General features: G+C 46.0%; 1 protein-coding gene across 2 annotated transcripts in view; it reads left to right on the plus strand.

Annotated features, from left to right (window-relative positions):
- The first annotated feature begins 216 nt into the window (after positions 1–216).
- Positions 217–23,766, plus strand: part of PRKCB (protein kinase C beta) — a 472,648-nt gene continuing 449,098 nt past the window's right edge. Inside the window, exons 1-2 of one of the 2 annotated variants that reach the window (XM_063934744.1) lie at positions 217–488; positions 7,058–7,089. In XM_063934744.1, the coding sequence (XP_063790814.1) occupies positions 325–488; positions 7,058–7,089 (196 nt within the window). In that variant the 5' untranslated portion in view covers positions 217–324. The remainder of the gene's footprint in view (positions 489–7,057; positions 7,090–23,766) is intronic. The other variant, XM_063934743.1, reaches the window with a different exon arrangement.

Consider the following 23,766-nt stretch of genomic DNA (forward strand, 5'->3'; position numbering starts at 1 on the left):
ATCCGTAGATCATACATGATCCTCCTTGTGCACACTGTACAGCAGCAGCAGCAGCAGCAGCAGCAGCACTGTGTGGTGTATGCAATGGATGGATTGGGAGCACTGAGTACCACAGCGTTATGAGAGGACATTCCCGGCAGATGCTGAGCAGGGAGCTCTCGTGTGGGCGGGGCTAGTGTCTGACAGGAGGCGTGCTTATGCAGATAGGGGGGCGCGGCCAGGTGACGCGCGGTGCGGCGGGGAAGAAGCTGCTGCAGCTGTGTGTACAGCAGCATCCAGTGCGCCCGGGGAGACCGGACCGGAGACACCGAGCACTGCCGCAGCATGGCTGACCCCGCCGCAGTGTGCGAGGTGGAGGACAACGCCAGCCCCTTCGCCAGGAAGGGGGCCCTCAGGCAGAAGAACGTGCACGAGGTGAAGGACCACAAGTTCACCGCGCGCTTCTTCAAGCAGCCCACCTTCTGCAGCCACTGCACCGACTTCATCTGGTGAGACCGGGCACCGACCTATTGCTGCTGCTGCATCATGTGTAGCTTGTGCTTCCCGTGCTCTGCTCCGGGGGACTTAAATCCACTGTGCCCTACTCTGCTCATGTGCCATCAGCTCCCTTATTGCAATTGCATCCACATGTCAGATGTCCCAGGCACCCTCACAGGGTTCAATGTGTATAACTGTGCACTTTGTTTTATAACTTGAACCATTAGCTGCTAGAAGGTAGTGCCTAGAGATGGTAGTGCATGCATGCTAGTGCTTGTCTTACATGCATACTAATTCCCACATGCATGCATGCTAGTGCCCACATGCATATTGGTGCCCATATTCATGCTCTTGCCCACATACATACTAATGCTTACATGCATACTAGTGCCCATACTCATGCAATTGTCCACATGCATGCAAGTGCGATCATGCAGACAAGTGCCTGCCCTACATGCATGATAGTGCCCACATGTAGACAAGTGCCTGCCCTACCTGCGTACTAGTGCCCACATGTAGACAAGTGCCTGCCCTACCTGCGTACTAGTGCCCACATGCAGACAAGTGCCTGCCCTACATGCATGCTAGTGCCCACATGCAGACAAGTGCCTGCCCTACATGCATGCTAGTGCCCACATGCAGACAAGTGCCTGCCCTACATGCATGCTAGTGCCCACATGCAGACAAGTGCCTGCCCTACATGCATGCTAGTGCCCACATGCAGACAAGTGCCTGCCCTACCTGCGTGCTAGTGCCCACATGCAGACAAGTGCCTGCCCTACCTGCGTACTAGTGCCCACATGCAGACAAGTGCCTGCCCTACATGCATGCTAGTGCCCACATGCAGACAAGTGCCTGCCCTACATGCATGCTAGTGCCCACATGCAGACAAGTGCCTGCCCTACCTGCGTACTAGTGCCCACATGCAAACAAGTGCCTGCCCTACCTGCGTACTAGTGCCCACATGCAGACAAGTGCCTGCCCTACCTGCGTACTAGTTCCCACATGCAGACAAGTGCCTGCCCTACCTGCGTACTAGTGCCCACATGCAAACAAGTACCTGCCCTACATGCATGCTAGTGCCCACATGCAGACAAGTACCTGCCCTACCTGCGTACTAGTGCCCACATGCAAACAAGTGCCTGCCCTACATGCATGCTAGTGCCCACATGCAACATGCAGACAAGTGCCTGCCCTACCTGCGTACTTGTGCCCACATGCAAACAAGTGCCTTCCCTACATGCATGCTAGTGCCCACATTCCTACTAGTGCCTTGTGTGTTTTGTTCTTCATTCTGGGTGATCATTATGCATACATACTAGTGCCCATGTGTTTTTTTTTTCTTTCCGTTCTTGGTGACCATTGTGTCCAGACTGTTATTTCTTAGTGATGTATTGATTGGTTGACTGGTGCAATAAGCTGTGTTTGCTAGGACTGCAGGAGTCTGCACTGCAGCCACATCCTGGCAGAGGGCTTGTTTGATAGGCAAGGGATGATGCAGCCAGTGTTAATGAGACTCCTGCAAGAAAGTGTCTAACTGATAACATCAGGTTCCTGGTGCATACACCCAGCACACAGGAAACTATGGTTCCATTGCACTGCATTGCACATACAGTAGATTCCATTGTCACTGAAATCGCTGCTGGGAGACTATCCCATCCTCTCTCCCCCTGTAGTGTTGGGGAGGCTGCAGTGTAGCTGATGTGAATGAATGGTGCTTTTAGGGGATCTGCAGAGACTGCATCAATTACGCAGGCATTGTGGTTTGGGCAAGGGATTTGTACAAGATCGATGTTTGACATTGCAGCTTCAGATGGTTAAAAGAGCCCTGTAATAACTAATGGTGTCCACTTCTATGGGATATCCCTTATGATGACAGTGGCTCAGTGAGAATTGCTCTGCATAATGATACACCATAAAATTAAAATGCCAAGCTTTGCTGCTCCAGCTCTTGCTGAAATACAACTCCCAAAATACAAAGGTGACCAATAATAAGGGTTATGATCCCATGCTAGTGTATTGGGCACATTAGTAGGTAGCTGACTCCTTATTGCGCTGCATTGCAGACCCCAGTGTTTGAGAAAACAGCTGAAGTAAGTTATTGAAGTGAACCATAGTACAATATGCAGAATTTGTTATCCTCATTAGTGATTTCTGCATTTAGTTATTACAATAGCCACGTTGCTTCATGTAACGGACCCCAGGGCCGATAACACTGGGTTTTACACTTGTTTGCTGGCTTCCTGCCCACACTCTGTAGCTGCTGTTATTAATCTGTCTCCTGTACTAGATGCATTTTTACTGCGTTCGGCTTTGAGTGGTATTTTCTTCTAAACCGTAACAGACCCCTACATGTTTTCAGCATGTCTCTGCATGTCTGCAATGTGTTACCACTGTCACTACCTAGTGCTGCGTTGATATTCCTATGGCGTTGTAAGGTCAAGGCATAGCTTAAGGGCTTATTCACATACACCCTGGGTAAAAATGAATGTGTCTTAGCGAGGTGTTTCAGGATCGGCTGTAATGTTTCTAACTCCTGATCTGACACCCTGGAACTAGTGTGATTGACTGTAATGGAATCTTTTTTTGGATCCTTGCCGTGGTGGGTAGGTGTGTGTTCTGTCGGCTTGTAAGGAGGACGCCTGCCTCTTTGTGACACTGTGCTTATGTGTCTGTTATGTTCTGTCGTACTCTATTACATTACAGTTTTTTATTGTAGGTGTACTTGTATATATTTGTCACTTATAATAAGCCAATGTAGGGGCTGCCTGTATGTTTTCTATTTACAATGCTTTCCTGTCACCATAATGCTAACCCAAAATGTGCTTACCCTGAGCCTGAGTAAGACCCAGCGATGGCCTAAGAGTAGTGGCTATATTGCTGCCATAGCAAGGTAACCATTTGATGGTATAGCCATCAAGTGATGAAATAGTAAGGTAACCCTCAAATGATGAAATAGTACATATGCGCAGTGGACCTCAGCTACAGACACTGTAGAATGGACGACTTCAGCCGTAGGAGAGAAGCATGCAATATTGGTAACCATCACAATCCTGGCATTGAATTTACAATTTGTTATAATACCAAGAATAATGATGGTTACCCACCATTGGTTTCCGATGGCCATCCCTATGTAGGCAGGATATATGTTATAGACCAGGGGTGGGGAACCTTTTTTCCACTAAGGGCCATTTGGATATTTATAAAATCCTTTGGGGGCCATACAAAAATTATCAACTTAAAAATTAGTCTGCCCCCAGTCAGTTGTTATGCCCCAGTAGATATACCCCCAGTCACTTGTTATGCCCCATTAGATATGCCCCCAGTCAGTTTATATGCCCCATTAGATATGCCCTCAGTCAGTTTATATGCCCCATCAGATATGCTCCATCAGATATGCCCCCAGTCAGTTGTTATGCCCCATTAGATATGCCCCCAGTCAGTTTATATGCCCCATTAGATATGCCCCCAGGTAGCGCCGCTTACACACACACACACACACACACACACACACACACACACACACACACACACACACACACATTAAAAGAAAAAATAACACAACACTCCTGTTTCTGGACCGCTGCCCTCCGCCTGGCCGCCCGCTGCTCGGAACTATGTGAATGCCGCACATGTACACTGCCTGAGCCGGAAGCCGGAGCTCATGAGTGAGCTCCTGCCTCCGGCTGCTGCTGAGGAGAAAGAGCTGGGCGCCCGCTGGTAACAAAAACTCAGCGGGCGCCCAACATCTCCCTCGGTTAGGTGATCCTGGCCGAGCCGGATCAAGTGGCTTTGCGGGCCCTATACGGCCCGCGGGCCTGAGGTTCCCCACCCCTGTTATAGACTTTTCTTCCCCTGTTATTGTAAAAAAAAACAAAAAACTGCATGAAAACCGGTCCGTGTAATCTGTGCCCCTCAGTGTTGCTTGGGCCCTAAGCTAGAGGGGATACGGTCCTCACTTAGGTCGAGACTCAATAGGTTGACAACTATTGGTCGACATGGCAAAGGTCGACACATGAAAAGGTCATCATGCGTTTTTTACAATTTCTATTTTATTTTTTGAACTTTTCATACTTTATGATCCACGTGGGGTACGATTGGGAATAGTTAGCTGTGCCGAGCGCAGCGAGAAATGCAAGGGTAGACAATGCACTAATTGGGGTTCCCGGTCACTTTTCGAAGAAAACAACACAAAAAAACTTAAAACCCCCCCCTCATGTTAACCTTTTTTTCCGTGTCGACCCTTTTCAGGTGTCGACCTACTGTCTGTCGACCTAATGAGTGTTGACCTAAATAGAGTTGACCCAACAAACCCATTCCAAGCTAGAGTTTACCTTATGGGTGATCACTACACCTACCAGCTAATGTTAAGGCACATTTGTGCTCTGTCTTTGGGGCAGTTGCACTAATGCCTCCTACACACTCGGCAATCCGCCGCCGAGCTGCCTGACGGTGGATACGGCTGACGGGCGACCCGGCGGCGGGGGGAAGGTGACAGGGGGAGTGAAGCTTCTTCACTCCCCCTGTCACCCGGCTCCATAGCAGTGCATGCTAATATGGACGAGATCGTCCATATTGGCCTGCATGCATAAGTGACCTGGCACCAACGATCAACGAGCGTGGGGCCCTGCATCGTTCATCGTTGGTGCGTCCACACTGAACGATATGACCGAGATCTCGTTCATTAATGAACGAGAACGTTCATATCGTTCAGTAAAATCTATTAGTGTGTAGGGAGGGTGATAAAGTGGAGAGAGAAAAAGTAACATCCAATCAGCGCTATATATATATATATATATATATTTTTTTTTTAAAGGAATTGGTGAGAATAAGCGCCCAAGAGTGTGAATTTATACAACCAGGTAAGTATAATGAAGGTATCTATGGTGGGCATGTTAACACCCGTTTGGACTTATCTGAAAGAACCAGAGAGGCTAGATTCAGGCGATGCTCCTTTTGATGCTTAAAACATGTTAAAAAAGAAGAACAGACATAGTGTGTACTGTTTTTTTGAAAAATATCTAGATACAACACTGGCTTTCTAATGTTAGGCTTAATTAGGGAAATAGCATATTCCCAAGTATACAATCAATATAGCCTAGGCAGTGTATATATAAAAGATACAATATTTAATACACACAAATGACATAAAAGTACATAAAAATACATAAAAACATGAAGTAGCTGTATAGCATGCGTACAGGATAAAAGATTATATCAGGCTTATCTGTCCATAAATAACTGGAATGCATGCGTACAGAATTCAAGATGATAAATGGCTTATCTGTCCATTAGAGGGAATGTCATCAGGTGGTCCCAACGCGTTTCGTCCGTCATCAGCAGGACTTCATCAAGGGGATCTTTTATATATACACTGCCTAGGCTATATTGATTGTATACTTGGGAATATGCTATTTCCCTAATTAAGCCTAACATTAGAAAGCCAGTGTTGTATCTAGATATTTTTCAAAAAAACAGTACACACTATGTCTGTTCTTCTTCTTTTTTAACATGTTTTAAGCATCAAAAGGAGCATCGCCTGAATCTAGCCTCTCTGGTTCTTTCAGATAAGTCCAAACGGGTGTTAACATACCCACCATAGATACCTTCATTATACTTACCTGGTTGTATAAATTCACACTCTTGGGCGCTTATTCTCACCAATTCCTTTAAATCCATATGTGTGCATGCCAAGCACATTTTTTGTATTATAAGCTGCCGCTCATAGTCTGAGAAGTGTTTTTTCTTTTGATTGTATATTGATACTCTATCTACACTAAAGGTTATTCTAATTTTAAGGTATAATAAGCACATAGCTACATCTAAGCGCCGTAGACTCTATTTATATATATATATATATATATATATATACATTTATTTTTATTTATTTTTATTTTTTATTATTGAAACACAGCCTGTAACATGGCAGCTAGGAGCTGATTGGTTGGGACTTTCTCTCTCTCTCTCTCTCTCTCTCTCTCTCTCTCTCTCTCTCTCTCTCTCTCTCTCTCTCTCTCTCTCTCTCTCTCCATTATCACCCTCCAATGCTTAGTACATCTCCCCCTTTGTACTTATCTAATGAAAGTATAACATACTTATTAGTGCAGTGAATGGTGAGTGTTGCAAGCTGGCTTCGTAGCATATTAATAGAAGCAAAGTGAAGTGCCATTGTTTTTGTCTCCTTTCAAAGCCCTTCTTATTTATGTGCCAATCCCCTCACCACACAGTATTTTGAATCATGGCCTGGTGGGCAGGGATGGGTGTGACATAGTGGACGGGGCATGAGTCGGAAGGTGCAAAAAATGCTGGAAATACATCTTTTGCATTCATTTGCAGCCTGTACAGAACAGTGTCATAAGACTAATGGCTCAATTAAGCAAAAATCCTTTAGCATTAATTGGGACAGAATGCTATTTTAGATAAATCGCTTATGTCAATAAAAGATGGTTCTAAAATAAAAATGCTTAAGATGCAATTCCGGCCATTGCAGAAAATGAATTCTTCTAAGACATTGTGTTCATTGATGTGACCCTGTCAATGTTTTTTTATTTTATTTTGTTTTTGTGTTCTTGTTTTGCAGGGGTTTTGGCAAGCAGGGCTTCCAGTGTCAAGGTTAGTGTTCTATCACCTTGCAATCATTTATGCTGGATACGTAAGGGGCAGGGGGAGGGGGGGGGGGGGGGCGCAGAAGTATATTCCCTTTCTGCGGAGCTGCCATCCTGTGATTTATTGACATATTCCTGTGGCTGTGTAGAGAGGCATCTCCTTGCAAGGGAATCTCCTGCTGCTAGTAATTATGCAATAGATAATGATGTTAGAAAAGGCTCTGGGTACTAGCATACTCTTTATTTGTGATTTCAGCTATATCTGCGTTTCCCGTATCTGCAAAACATAAGATGCGTTGAACGAGGGAGATTTTTTTTCTTTTTCAACGTCGTTATTTTACAAATTATTTATTTTTTTGCAATGCGCCATACTAATGTAATTCCCTATTTATCATTTGAGAGAATCGCTTTCTGGGGAATGTGCATCTTGGCGTGACTGTCAGTCACAAGTGATTAAAATATTGGCTATAGTGTAAGTTATTTAATTAAATGGAGAGATTTTATATCCGCCAGACATTTCCGTACATAGAATAATGGGAACCGCATAGGTCTTGTGCATTTGTTTTTTTTTTTTTTTCCATTTTAAGCACACAGATATATTAAATGATTTACTGGCTGCTGTATGTTATTGCATGTTTGCACTGTGTTCGTCACTCTTGCTGCTGTTTCAGGACGTTTATCACTTAGGGCTTATGCATTGCTGCGGGGAAGGGCACAGGAAAAGCAAGATGCCTGATTGTACTAAGAGGTTTTGTAAAGCCCTGTAACTGTCAGTTCTGAGAGAAGTTTGGGTCGAATTAACCTTCAGTTTTAGCCCCCTTTTGTGACTGATGAACCCCAGGAAAATGTGCCCAATCCAGAGCTGGGGTTTACTTCTGCACCAGATGACCCTTAATATAGGAATCAGGCCAGACATGGCCGGCTGCCATCGTACCACCATGAAAGGGCCTGTGGTGGTGCTGAAGGACAGTAGTTGGTGGCAGGTTGCACTCTTGTGCCTTTTTCATTCAGTGTAGTCATATAATTGTCTCCAGGACAGGGAGAGCGGTACAAGGGAATGTTGCCAACATTGCAGGGTTGGGCTACTAGGTATCGTGCCGGTCCTAGACATGGCCCACTCATGATACTCACGAGTGGAGGCTGCACGGAGTACTTATTGTTGTTCTTATTAGTGTTCTATAATGCCGCCCTCTTTTGTGATGTATTTGGCTTGCTGGGAGGCTGTTATCATATATCCACTACCTACTTATCATTCCATCGTATATATTCCCCAGGGAAATACCTGTGCTGTGTGTTATGACTGCAGTGTCTTTTGTCTTGTCCCTATGTTTACATACAGCAAAATATATGCTAAGGGTCCTCATTGAGCAATCCTGCAATATCCAACCTGCATGCTTCTGTGTCTCTGCTGATACCAGGGTAGTGATTGGCTTCAGATGTGCGCCTCCTCTAGGAATGTGGCTAGGTTTAACCCCCGCTGTCCTCGGAGTATAAGGCACATGCCCCGCAGTGTTACAGGCTGTGATTCTGAGCTCATTAGGAAGTGAAGGGTTAATTGCATGTCCATAAAATGCATATAGGAAATTGACAGATCAAGAGGGTTCATGATCTACAATCTAGACTGGATGCTGCTGGTGACATGGGGATGTTCACTGTGGTAGAAGCCACATCTGGCCCTTGTTCTGTAAGCCCTGCTGTATTGCTTTATAATTGATGGATGGTGTATCACACGAGGAGCTTGTTAAAGTAACTGCACCCATCCACTATACAAGATCGGGTTACATGTGAAAAATAAGAACAAGATGGCAGCTATATGTACACTGTAAATAATGAAAATAATTGTCTAGTGAATGTTCAATCTGATGATACCTTTTGTTATATTGACCAAGTGCTCAGTACCACTTCTGCATTGTATGTAAAGTGTAAGTACTGTATCCATTTGGTAATGGCCTACTAATTCTTATGTGTGATCACCCTGACCTGATGCTGTCTCCTCTGTTCTGACTGCAGTTCTTAGGGGATACGGTCGTTACATCGACACAGTTTAGGTCGACAGGTCAAAAGGTCAACATGAGTTTTTCACATTTTTCTTAAATTTTTGGACTTTTTCATACTTTACGATCTACGTGGAGTACAAGCATGGTGAGTGAAGCTATGCGAGGGGACACGGTTTACTAACTGGGGTTCCCGGTCACTTTACAAAGAAAACTACACCCCCCAAAAAAGTCCAAAAACTCATGTCGATCTTTTCACCTGCCGACCTAATGCCCTTGTCGACCTTCAGTGGTCGACCTAATGCCTGTTGACCTAAGTTGTGTCGACCCAACGACCCATACCGACCTAAGTTGTGTGGACCCATTCTCGTTCTTAGTGTACCGGCTGTGTTTCCGCTGTATAGGACTATCTTCCCCATAACATTTCTAAAGAAAGTTTCGTTTTTATTTTATATTCTTGGATGTCTACACAATGGGTCTTCAACCTTCGGACCCCAGCTGATGTGGAAATACACATCCCAGCATGCCCTGCCACAGTTTTGCTATGAAGGCATGCTAAAAATTGAAGCAGGGCATGCTGAGATGTGTAGTTCCACAGCAGCTGGAGGGCCGTAGGTTGAAGACCCATGGTCTACACTAGTGGGCCTGTGTCTGATGGAATGCGCATTTGATGTAATTCACAGTATTTGTTCTGTATTTCTATGTGCAGTACTGCTTACTTTATTGTAGAAGATGAATGCTGTTTTCAGTATCATCTCCCTTTGTTTTATAATACGTATACAGATGCGTCCTCGTACATCTAGCCTCAATACGCATGCAGCGGAAGATGCCCCACGCGAGTGTGCCGCCAGGTCCCATGCAACTCTGCTAGTGTTCGGCGTTTTCTCTGCTGAAAATACATCTTAAGGCGGGTACACAATAAATGCTGAGTGTACCCGGCCAACACTATAACGATATATCGGGCATGCGGTACACACTGAACGATATATGGTTTACTGCCGCATTCCCCTGCATCTGGTCCTTGCCAGGATCGTGCTGTACGACCGGCGGGAGCGCGCCAGTGCCGGTACACACTAGATGATGTGCTCGATATGCCGGTTCGATCCCCTTATCTGATGACATATCGCCTAGTGTGTACCCAGCTTTAGTCACAATGCGATGCACTTAGTATGCACCAGGAAACTGTGATGATTAATTTGATATGACAATTGTATATTGTGTGTGACTGAGTCTGTAATCTCCTCCTATTTGGCCTCCCTGACAAGCGCCCCTCTCCACTCCAATCTTTCCTCAGTGCTGCTGCTCAGCTCATCTTCTGCTCCAAGCGTACTACGTGCCTCCCCTCTCTTAAAAGCCCTTCACTGGCTCCTCTTCCCCTTTAGAACCCAGTTCAAGCTTCTCAAACTCACTTACTTCCACTCCTCTCCCAATTACATATCTGACCTTATCTCCCATAACACTCCCACCCGACCACTTCGCTACACAAATTCATGCTGCCACTCCTGCCAACTGATTACTCCCTCCCATTCCTGCTGCCAAGATCTTGGCCGTGGTGCTCCCTACTTCTGGAATTCTCTACCTCTCCCTATCAGACTCTCTACCACAACACTTTAAATGGGCTCTCAAGACTCCCTTCTAGCCATCCAAACCCTCTTCTACACGCTCACTTCTACCCCATCTGTGTCACCCCTGTCTGTCCGCCCCTCCCCTTTAGAATGTAAGCTCTCACAAGCAGGGCCCTCTCTCCTCATGTGCTTTTCCTTCTCTTATCATCTACTCCATACTTCTTACAACAGCACCTAACCCTAGCTTTCTGCCACCCTGATGATTATCTCAATGCCTTGTCCCCTGATACAGTAATGTTAATATACCATGTATTTGTCCTGCATTGTCTTGTACTGTAATTAATTGTTTTCTTGTTTTGCTCATTTGATTATTTACTTCGTAAAGCGCTGCAGAACACTTGTGGTGCCATATAAATAAAAGATAATAATAATAATAATAATAATAATAAACCCACGCAGTACTCTAATTATCGGGCAAGAATGGATATTCATCGAGCCAAGCTATGTTCTTCCAGTCCTAGAGTGTTGTGTTTGTTGGCCCACAATGCTTTTGGGTGACAGGAGTGAATCTTGGATCATTGGCCTCCATAACCCAGCCGTGCTTACTGTGATGAACTGTCATTCTAACTCTCCTCTTTCAGCGTCATTATTGTCCGCAGCTGGTTGAGGACCAATATCTAATTAAAGTCGACCTTGATAACCCCTTCCATCTACAATAATAATAATAATAATAATAATAATAATAATAATAATAATAATAATCCATCTAAACAATAATAATTATAACTTGTACTGGCAAAAAGCTGCAGCTGCTACATTGTAGCACTTTGTATACAGATTCAGAGACTCTGGTATATTCAATTAGGGTCGAAAACAGCTGTCTGTCGAAAAGACGTCAGTTTTCGTTTTTTTTAAGGTCGAATCGTGATTCGACCTATTCAATCCCAGCTGTGTTTTTTTCCGACAAGTCTGGGAATTCGACTTGTCGAATAGTACGTGAATCGGCGGTATAGCTGCCGATTCACGTACTTTTGAGGGAAACGGGGCCAAATTCGACAGGATTTGGCCCCGTTTCCGACCATCTCAGTCCGACATAAAAAAATGTCGAACTGAGATGAGGGACCTTACAGGAGGAGACGGGGGAGAGCAGCACCACAGCACTGCAGCAGGATGTCTCGCAGCCGCGCCGCTCACGGCAGCGTCCACCCGGCTCCAGCAAGTCAGGTCATGCTTTTTGGAGCCGGGTGGACACTGCCGTGAGGTCAGGTGGCTGTGAGACATCCTTCTGCAGTGCTGCTCTCCTCCGTCTGCCCGCAGCTGTCCCCGCTGGTCTCCCCCCTCTCCTCCGCTCACAAGTCTCATCTCAATTCGACTTTTTTTTAAAGTCGAATTGAGATGGGATTGAATAGGGGTTGTCGGATCTATTCCGACAAATGCATGTCGGAATGGATCCGACCCTAATTGAATATACCCCTCAGTCACACACAAGTGTCATATGTAAAATGAATCGGCACAGTCTGCTTGTGCATCCTAGTTGCATTGAATTGTGACTTAAGACACATTTCTCTAACGTCCTAAGTGGATGCTGGGGACTCCGTCAGGACCATGGGGAATAGCGGCTCCGCAGGAGACAGGGCACAAAAATAAAGCTTTAGGATTAGGTGGTGTGTACTGGCTCCTCCCCCTATGACCCTCCTCCAAGCCTCAGTTAGGTTTTTGTGCCCGTCCGAGCAGGGTGCAATCTAGGTGGCTCTCCTAAAGAGCTGCTTAGAAAAAGTTTTTTAGGTTTTTTATTTTCAGTGAGTCCTGCTGGCAACAGGCTCACTGCATCGAGGGACTTAGGGGAGAGAATTTCAACTCACCTGCGTGCAGGATGGATTGGATTCTTAGGCTACTGGACACCATTAGCTCCAGAGGGAGTCGGAACACAGGTCTCACCCTGGGGTTCGTCCCGGAGCCGCGCCGCCGACCCCCCTTACAGATGCTGAAGATTGAAGGTCCGGAAACAGGCGGCAGAAGGCTCTTCAGTCTTCATGAAGGTAGCGCACAGCACTGCAGCTGTGCGCCATTGTTGTCACACACTTCACACCAAGCGGTCACGGAGGGTGCAGGGCGCTGCTGGGGGCGCCCTGGGCAGCAATATTTTAATACCTTATGGCAAAAGAATACATCACATATAGCCATTAAGGCTATATGTATGTATTTAACCCATGCCAGTTATCTAAAACTACGGGAGGAAAGCCCGCCGAAATAGGGGGCGGGGCTTATTCTCCTCAGCACACAGCGCCATTTTCCTGCTCAGCTCCGCTGTGAGGAAGGCTCCCAGGACTCTCCCCTGCACTGCACTACAGAAACAGGGTAAAACAGAGAGGGGGGGCATTTTTTGGCGATATATTGGATATATTTAAGCTGCTATAAGGAACAACATTTATACAAGGTTGTTCCCATATATATTATAGCGCTTGGGTGTGTGCTGGCAAACTCTCCCTCTGTCTCCCCAAAGGGCTAGTGGGGTCCTGTCTTCGATAAGAGCATTCCCTGTGTGTCTGCTGTGTCGGTACGTGTGTGTCGACATGTATGAGGACGATGTTGGCGTGGAGGCAGAGCAATTGCCGATAATGGTGATGTCACCCCCTAGGGAGTCGACACCGGAATGGATGGCTTTGTTTATGGAATTACGTGATAATGTCAGCACATTACAAAAATCAGTTGACGACATGAGACGGCCGGCAAACCAGTTAGTACCTGCCCAGGCGTCTCAGACACCGTCAGGGGCTGTAAAGTGCCCTTTACCTCAGTCGGTCGACACAGACCCAGACACAGACACTGAATCTAGTGTCGACGGTGAAGAAACAAACGTATTTTCAAGTAGGGCCACACGTTATATGATCACGGCAATGAAGGAGGCTTTGCATATCTCTGATACTGCAAGTACCACAAAAAGGGGTATTATGTGGGGGGTGAAAAAACTACCTGTAGTTTTTCCTGAATCAGAGGAATTAAATGATGTATGTGATGAAGCGTGGGTTAACCCAGATAGAAAAATGCTAATTTCAAAAAAGTTATTAGCATTATACCCTTTCCCGCCAGAGGTTAGGGCGCGCTGGGAAACACCCCCTAGGGTGGATAAGGCGCTCACACGCTTATCAAAACAAGTGGCGTTACCGTCTCCTGATACGGCCGCCCTCAGGGATCCAGCGGATAGGAGACTGGAAACTACCCTAAAAAGTATATACACACATACTGGTGTTATACTGCGACCAGCCATCGCCTCAGCCTGGATGTGCAGTGCTGGGGTCGTCTGGTTGGATTCCCTGACTGAAAATATTGATACCCTGGATAGGGACAGTATTTTATTGACTATAGAGCAATTAAAGGATGCTTTCCTTTATATGCGAGATGCGCAGAGAGATATTTGCACTCTGGCATCGAGAGTAAATGCGATGTCCATATCTGCCAGAAGGAGTTTATGGACGCGACAGTGGTCAGGTGATGCGGATTCCAAACGACATATGGAAGTATTGCCATATAAAGGGGAGGAATTATTTGGCGTCGGTCTATCGGATCTGGTGGCCACGGCAACTGCCGGAAAATCCACTTTTTTACCTCAGACCCCCTCCCAACAGAAAAAGACACCGTCTTTTCAGCCGCAGTCCTTTCGGTCCTATAAGAACAAGCGGACAAAAGGACAGTCATATCTGCCTCGGGGCAGAGGAAGGGGTAAGAGAGGGCAGCAAGCAGCCCCTGCCCAGGAACAGAAGCCCTCCCAGGGTTCTGCAAAGCCCTCAGCATGACGCTGGGGCCTTACAAGCGGACTCAGGAGCGGTGGGGGGTCGACTCAAGAATTTCAGCGCACAGTGGGCTTGCTCACAGGTGGACCCCTGGATTCTGCAGGTAGTATCTCAGGGTTACAGGTTGGAATTCGAGAAGTCTCCCCCTCGCCGGTTCCTAAAGTCTGCTTTGCCAACGTCTCCCTCAGACAGGGCGACGGTATTGGAAGCCATTCACAAGCTGTTTTCTCAGCAGGTGATAGTCAAGGTACTTCTCCTACAACAGGGAAAGGGGTATTACTCCACGCTATTTGTGGTACCGAAGCCGGACGGCTCGGTAAGACCTATTCTAAATCTGAAATCTTTGAACCTGTACATACAAAAATTCAAGTTCAAGATGGAGTCACTCAGAGCAGTGATAGCGAATCTGGAAGAAGGGGACTTTATGGTGTCCCTGGACATAAAGGATGCTTACCTGCATGTCCCAATTTGCCCTTCACATCAAGGGTACCTCAGGTTCGTGGTGCAAAACTGTCATTATCAGTTTCAGACGCTGCCGTTTGGATTGTCCACGGCACCTCGGGTCTTTACCAAGGTAATGGCCGAAATGATGATCCTTCTACGAAGAAGAGGCGTATTAATTATTTCTTACTTGGACGATCTCCTGATAAGGGCAAGGTCCAGAGAACAGCTGGAAGACGGAGTAGCACTAACCCAACTAGTGCTGCAACAACACGGGGGGATTCTGAATTTTCCAAAATCTCAGTTGACCCCGACGACACGTCTGCTGTTCCTGGGAATGATTCTGGACACGGTTCAGAAAAAGGTGTTTCTTCCGGAGGAGAAAGCCAGGGAGTTATCCGAACTTGTCAGGAACCTCCTAAAACCAGGGACAGTGTCTGTGCATCAATGCACAAGAGTCCTGGGAAAGATGGTGGCTTCTTACGAAGCGATTCCATGCGGCAGATTCCACGCACGAACTTTTCAGTGGGATCTGCTGGACAAATGGTCCGGATCGCATCTGCAGATGCATCAGCGGATAACCTTATCGCCACGGACAAGGGTGTCTCTTCTGTGGTGGTTGCAGAGTGCTCATCTGTTAGAGGGCCGCAGATTCGGCATACAGGACTGGGTCCTGGTGACCACGGATGCCAGTCTGAGAGGCTGGGGAGCGGTCACACAGGGAAGAAACTTCCAGGGAGTATGGTCAAGCCTGGAGATGTCTCTTCACATAAATATACTGGAGCTAAGAGCGATTTACAATGCTCTAAGTCTGGCAAAACCCCTGCTTCAGGGTCAGCCGGTGTTGATCCAGTCGGACAACATCACGGCAGTCGCCCACGTAAACAGACAGGGCGGCACAAGAAGCAGGACAGCAATGGCAGAAGCTGCAAGGATTCTTCGCTGGGCGGAAGATCATGTGATAGCACTGTCAGCAGTATTCATTCCGGGAGTGGACAACTGGGAAGCAGACTTCCTCAGCAGACACGATCTACACCCGGGAGAGTGGGGACTTCATCCAGAAGTCTTCCACATGATTGTGAACCGTTGGGAAAAACCAATGGTGGATATGATGGCGTCCCGCCTCAACAAAAAACTGGACAGGTATTGCGCCAGGTCAAGAGATCCTCAGGCAATAGCTGTGGACGCTCTGGTAACACCGTGGGTGTTCCAGTCAGTGTATGTGTTCCCTCCTCTGCCTCTCATACCAAAAGTACTGAGAATTATACGGCAAAAGGGAGTAAGAACGATACTAGTGGCTCCGGATTGGCCAAGAAGAACTTGGTACCCGGAACTTCAAGAGATGCTCACGGAGGATCCGTGGCCTCTACCTCTAAGACGGGACCTGCTTCAGCAGGGACCGTGTCTATTCCAAGACTTACCGCGGCTGCGTTTGACGGCATGGCGGTTGAACGCCGAATTCTAAGGGAAAAAGGCATTCCGGAAGAGGTCATTCCTACACTGGTAAAAGCCAGGAAGGAGGTGACTGCACAACATTATCACCGCATTTGGAGAAAATATGTTGCGTGGTGTGAGGCCAGGAAGGCCCCCACGGAGGAATTTCAACTGGGTCGATTCCTACATTTCCTGCAAACAGGATTGTCTATGGGCCTCAAATTGGGGTCCATTAAGGTTCAAATTTCGGCCCTGTCGATTTTCTTCCAGAAAGAATTGGCTTCAGTTCCTGAAGTCCAGACTTTTGTAAAAGGAGTACTACATATACAGCCCCCGGTTGTGCCCCCAGTGGCACCGTGGGATCTTAATCTAGTCTTGGATTTTCTCAAATCCCATTGGTTTGAGCCGCTCAAATCGGTGGAGTTGAAGTATCTTACATGGAAAGTAACCATGCTACTGGCCCTGGCTTCAGCCAGGAGAGTATCAGAATTGGCGGCTTTATCATATAAGAGCCCATATCTGATTTTCCATACGGACAGGGCAGAACTGCGGACGCGTCCTCATTTTCTGCCTAAGGTGGTGTCAGCGTTTCACCTGAACCAGCCTATTGTGGTGCCTGCGGCTACTAACGAGTTGGAGGATTCCAAGTTGTTGGACGTGGTCCGGGCATTGAAAATATATATTTCAAGAACGGCGGGAGTCAGAAAGTCTGACTCACTGTTTATATTGTATGCACCCAACAAGATGGGTGCTCCTGCTTCTAAGCAGACGATTGCTCGTTGGATTTGTAGCACAATTCAACTTGCACATTCTGTGGCAGGCTTGCCACAACCTAAATCTGTCAAGGCCCATTCCACAAGGAAAGTGGGCTCATCCTGGGCGGCTGCCCGGGGGGTCTCGGCATTACAACTCTGCCGAGCTGCTACTTGGTCAGGGGCAAACACGTTTGCAAAATTCTACAAATTTGATACCCTGGCTGAGGAGGACCTTGAGTTCTCTCATTCGGTGCTGCAGAGTCATCCGCACTCTCCCGCCCGTTTGGGAGCTTTGGTATAATCCCCATGGTCCTGACTGAGTCCCCAGCATCCACTTAGGACGTTAGAGAAAATAAGAATTTACTTACCGATAATTCTATTTCTCGTAGTCCGTAGTGGATGCTGGGCGCCCATCCCAAGTGCGGATTGTCTGCAATACTTGTACATAGTTATTGTTACAAAAAAATCGGGTTGTTATTTGTTGTGAGCCGTCTGTTCAGAGGCTCCTACGTTTGTCATACTGTTAACTGGGTTCAGATCACAAGTTATACGGTGTGATTGGTGTGGCTGGTATGAGTCTTACCCGGGATTCAATATCCTTCCTTATTGTGTACGCTCGTCCGGGCACAGTATCCTAACTGAGGCTTGGAGGAGGGTCATAGGGGGAGGAGCCAGTACACACCACCTAATCCTAAAGCTTTATTTTTGTGCCCTGTCTCCTGCGGAGCCGCTATTCCCCATGGTCCTGACGGAGTCCCCAGCATCCACTACGGACTACGAGAAATAGAATTATCGGTAAGTAAATTCTTATTTTTTGGCAAAATAAAAAGATGCAAATTAGACTCCCAAAGCTAGCAGTCTCACAAGACCTGGCGTTCCCAGAGGGGCTGTATGGCGCAACTACAGAAATGATGTATGAGAACACATCTGTATAAATGCCTATGGGAAAAAAAATCTATATCTACAGTCTGTTCTGATGTCATCGCTTCAGTGTTCACTTGTGTATTACAAGGCACCAGTTACCAGTAATATAGTGGCCACACGTGCATGTGTCTGCGTGATCTAAGTGAGTATAAAGTTAGGACACCTCGTGCAATGTGCAGTGCCATACGATCTAGGATCACCAAGACTGCTGTGTGGCAGCCTGAAGAGGAGACCTTCCTCTCAGTGTGGGCCACAAACTACACTGAGCCATCAGATAGCGCTGGAAGCAGATAACGCGCTGCTGTTGGTTGACTCAGAGATTGTCAGATGTTTCGCAACATACCACAAATATCCGTTCATAGGGAAGTGACCAGCGTATCATGAGATGCATGCAGGAGCTTTACAGGCGGGCCTCAATTGAAAGTAGCCCTACAGTAATAAGTCATTGGGTGCGGGCAGCCACTAGACTAGATGGTGCCCAAAGAAAAAATTCAATTATTGCTCCGTTTGGGCACATCTGCATTTCAGCTAGCACCTGTTTGGGCACCCAAATGGCAGTTTCTGCGATCGCGCCCAGTATTTTGGTCGGGTTTAGCTGGTTTACTCGACTAAACCAGACCTCTATATGTGCGATCAGTGCAAAAAAATAAATAAAATAATATTTAATTGTGCCCCGCGGATCTCCGATCACTTTAAATGGGAGATCAGGCACGCAAAACAATTGAATACTGCCCACGGAGTTATCGGCAACTTGCAAGGTGTGCATTCAAGCTACACTTGTCTTGCAACTTACTCTAGTCGTTTTCTGGTGAGGGCTGTGTCTCCTAGCAGCTACACTTGTTAGTTCGTGTTCTAGAACTACGGAATCTGTTCTGAATAGTTTTTCTATGGATGACAGTTCTGTTCTGCTGCTTTCCTCCCCTTTCTGTTGCTGATCTGTCTTCCCCCAATTTGTCTTACTGCCATACTGTTACATCCTCCCCCTCCCGTTCCTGACCAATAGCCCATTTCTGCTAAGGCTCCAGTCAGGTCCTCTGTGCACCCTGTCTCCATTTCCTCATTATAATGCCTGTGATCTGAGAAGTTACACTCCTATTGCGTAGCGGCTGCAGTAGACTCTCTAATCTGTTCTGTCTTTGCTTCCTTCCACTCACTGGTCTTCCCTCCGCAGGCCCCCCCCCTATTCCTTTCTTCAGCCAGCTTCATGCTGCTCCCACCCTTCAGCGGATTTATCTGTCCCTAATGTAGCCACCATAGGGGTTTCTATAATGAGTGCAGTGTGTGTGTGTGTGCGGTGCACACGGGCCCCTGGGTCTAGGGGGGCACACACTGCACCCATATATTATACTTACCCCTCTGGAGTCCCGCGCCGGTGGCCCTGATGTGTGGGCACAAATCACTCAGAAAATGGCTGCCACGGCCATTTCCGAGTGATTTGCGCATGCACACTGAAGGTGTCCCCGGGAACAAGGCGCGGGCGCCATGTTCCCGGAGACCTGTGCATGCGCAGTAGACTCTGGCATAATGCCGGAGAGGAGGGGCCTGCGACGGAGGCTGCACGCGGTTCTCTTCCTCTCTTAAAACGTCCCTGGTAGCCACCTACGTAGTATTGGCTACTTATGTACCCTTCTATGTAAAGGGTAAAAATTATTCCATACTGACAGTGTTGTCCCTCACAGGAAGCCTCAGACTGAGAGTTATGTAGTAGAAGAGCATGGTCCCCCAGCAGCACAGAGTATATCAGGAGTTAGATGAGGGGTAGTGAATGATATGATGTGAGGAGGGGAATGGAGGGAGTGGGAAGCCACAGACTGAGTTATATAGTAGAAGTAGCAGGTCCCCCAGCAGCACAGAGTAGATCAGGAGATGAGTAATGTGTCAGTAGGACAGGCCTGCATGTGATAGGGGCTGTGACATGATGTGAGGAGGGGAATGGGAAGCATGGGAAGCCACAGCCTGAGAGATGGATTGTGGAAACGGCAAAGTTCTCCAAAAGCATAGTATAGTATTGTGAGGCAGCTGAGGCTCCTATCAGACTGATGTCAGCAAATGGTCACGCAAGGTCATTTACTAGCTTTTCGCTGTAGCCTTACATGCGGTGCTTCAGTTGTAGAGCACCAGCTGTCTGTCACTAGTTTCTGGTGTCACAACTGTAAGCGGATGTTCAGTTACAGATAATTACTGTGGAGCTGTGAAGTAATTTGTCATCTGATAGAGTGCTTAACCCTTTCATCACCAACATTAATATTGCCAGGGCTGGGATATCCAAAGGAATGATGTCCAAGACCTCTAAAACGCTCCTGAAACTTGGTTTGCTCTGTTCACATTGTTCCATTTTTGGATCAAATCTAATAAAACAATTAGAACAAGTCAATTTGGTAGATCTTGACACTGGTAACAAACATGGGATTTTTCTCTTGAAAAGTGAATGATGTACATGTCGCACCCTAATTCTGTGTGTTTGGCTCCAGGGGGCAAAAAAGAACAAAACCAAATTAAAAACCGTTTAGAAATATCGGGGTCTATTCATGAAGCAGTGAAAAGGGTGGTTGCCACGGGCAACTCCTCCACAGGCTCACTTCTCCACCCTTTTCACTGCTGCATGAATAGACCCCATCATCTTGTTTTGTTTTTCACGAGGGAGCTGGGTATAACTAGGTGGTAATACTGGACAGTACTGCATTGACTCTGCTGCTACCGGCTGGTCTACATAAGGTTTCATTAGTCCCAAATACCCCACAATAGTTTTCATCCAAGGAATACCCAGCACACGATTACTCTTGGTGGTAAATCAATCCGTTTCATAGCATTTTAGAACAGTATGAATGGGAAGAGGTTATGTAATCAGGAAATAGCCGTAGATACATTTGTGTGCGTTGTCTGCAAAGCCTTGTTATTTTCACAAAAATTCAGCCGACTATTAATAGAAACATACTTGGCCGGTTTACTGTCAATAAGCATTGCTGGTACCAGGCGCGTGACAAGACAGTTGTGGGCCTCCTAGCCAATTTATGCTTGGGCCGTTAGGCCGCCGAAACTTGCATGCATGTGTGGATGTTCTGACCGTTTACCTCCGTTCGTTTAACATGCACTAGACTACACAACACTGACGTGATTGGTTGCTGAGTTTATAACACAATGGATATTCTTAAAGAAGTCCTATAGGTCCTATATGGGCACTACGGATGGTGTAATGGTTAGCATTACTGCCTCACAGCACTGAGGTCATGGGTTCGATTCCCACCATGGCCCTAACTGTGTGGAGTTTGTATATTCTCCCCGTACTTGCGTGGGTTTCCTCCGGGTACTCTGGTTTCCTCCCACAATCCAAAAATATACTGGTAGGTTAATTGGATCCCAACAAAAATTAACCCTAGCGTGAATGTGTGTACGTGTACGTGTACATGTGGTAGGGAATATAGATTGTAAGCTCCACTGGGGCAGGGACTGATGTGAATGGCAAAATATTCTCTGGAAAGCGCTGCGGAATATGTGTGCGCTATATAAATAACTGGTAATAAATAATAATATAGGTTAGTGTTTAACTGCAGCGTGCAGCTTTTGTTGGATTTATTTGTCCCTCGAACGGTGGGCTGGGGCCTGTCAAAGAGTGGGCACATTTTTTACGAATGTGGGTGAGTGTTTGCAATTCTGTGCATGGCGCTGGCAGAGCAGGATAATTATTTGAAGGGACTGTGGACAGGGCTTATATTGTCCAGGTTTTTAATCATGAGAGGTATGACGACTGCATTTGGTTTAAAAATAATACATTTCTGCTAAGTTTTTATTTCTCACGTTTTTCTTTTGGCCCAGATTATGAAGACGCACAATTATTCCTACAGTGCCTTAGAGCTAATGTTGTTTCTACTGCAAAGTGCACGGACAGTAACTGGGGCCTGGGGGTAGTGAATACAAACATCACCTCTATTGTATACTCCTAAGGCCGTCCCTCTTTCTGCGTAGAGCTTTGTGTGCGCTTATGGGAGTAATAACTCTGTAAAAGTCGTTTGTCCTGATGATCCTCTGGGAATTGCAACCTGTCGGTGCCATGAGAATATTAAGTAACGGCACGAGGAGTCTAATGTCCCCTCAATAGAGATCATACTGCCGGTGTGTCTCCTATGTACTATTGTGTTTCAATAAAGCATAACCAAGTTTACTTTTTCTTTTTGACAGGTGTAAGAGATATGACTTATGATGTCATTTTATATGCGTATTTATTGTATTGTTCCCGTGCAGTGCTTTTGCGATATCTCCGTAAACTTTATTATCCAGTACTTATTTTAAGTTAGTGTTCTTCAGGTAATTCCCAATACGGTTGATTTAATGCAGTTTTTTTTTTTTCCTTAATCTTTTTCTGTTTGGATATTATTTTTTAATATTTTAAATTTGATTAAATTAGTCAAACGAGGATCATTTGTTTTGTCTGATTTAATGTTTAATTGTGTTTAAAAGCGTACAGGTTTGTTTCAGAATGACAATAAACAGCATTAATATTAAGAGAAATATTGGGAGAACGGTTTGTTTTCTAGCAGCAGAATTCATTTTACCTAACAAATGGATTGTGGTTCTATGCTATGCTTGGTTATAAAAGATAATTCCATGTACCTTGCAAATTTGTTGTTCACAACTGGGAGACACTGTATGTGGGAGTGCTCCTGTTTAGAGAGTACTCTCCTTCGCCTGCACTGTCTCAAATCTTTCCACATTGATAACACAGTAGATATAAATTGTGTATTTATATATAGATTTTTGAGGTTGAGTTTAGATTTGCATTGTCATGTTGTGCTCCTGGATGGTTTGATGAACATTTGGTGCTTTTCCTGTCAGAGATGGCGTATTTTGTAAGCCAATGAGTGGAAAACATGACAACTGTGTCCATTGATAAGATGAATTCTGGGAGGTTTCTGCATGGGAACCCGCCCGTTTCCTTCACCCTGCTGTCCCCACAACGGAAGTGAAACGGATAACAGAATTAAGCTTAAAAGCTTAAGAACCTAATGTAAGTTAATGCACTGATAACAGCCCAGCTTGTTGTCAGATAGGGGAGATAATGGAGCCGCCACACATTTATCAGTGGCTCAACGCCCTGTGAAGTTGGATTTTCAGAGAACGGGGTCAAAAGGTGTTTGCTTTTATTAATAAATTCCAGATTTTTACAATTATTTTGCAGAAGATGAATTTTATCAGTGGTCTCCAAGGACAGAGAAAGAGATCTCTGTGAGAAACCCATATTATTTTGCAAAGGGAGGGTCATTTAGCCTGGAATTAATTTTTTTTTTATTTTTTATTACACAATTTGCTGGGTCAAGGATTCTTTCCGAAGGAGCCTGGTCTATTGTCTTCCACGCAGGCCTAAGGCTTCCTACACAAAATGGCGCAGTGCTGAATAATAGTGTCCATTTCATGTTTAAGATTGGAGGGTTAAAATATTTTTATTTCCAGTCAACTTCCACCATGGTGGGAGCAGCCATTTTGTGAGCTGAGGTAGTATTTAGCATAGGAAGTGCTTTCTCATCAATACCGGATTTAGCCCACAAAATGGCTGTGACTGATTTGAGAAGAGGTATAGGTACACCTAAAGCACCCTTTAAATCGCAGTACCAAGATAAAGTTTCTAGTTTACAGGTACCAAATGGTAACCGGTTTCTGTATGTAATGTAATTTATTGCAGCATTGCCTGTCTGTAGTGCTCTGAATTCAGTGTACTAAATCAGCTAGACAAGGAAAGCAATTTGCCCTAGGTGGTAATTGGCTGCACACATCAGTGAACGGAAAGG

Source organism: Pseudophryne corroboree, chromosome 7 (genome assembly GCF_028390025.1).
Source record: "Pseudophryne corroboree isolate aPseCor3 chromosome 7, aPseCor3.hap2, whole genome shotgun sequence".
NCBI lineage: Eukaryota > Metazoa > Chordata > Amphibia > Anura > Myobatrachidae > Pseudophryne > Pseudophryne corroboree.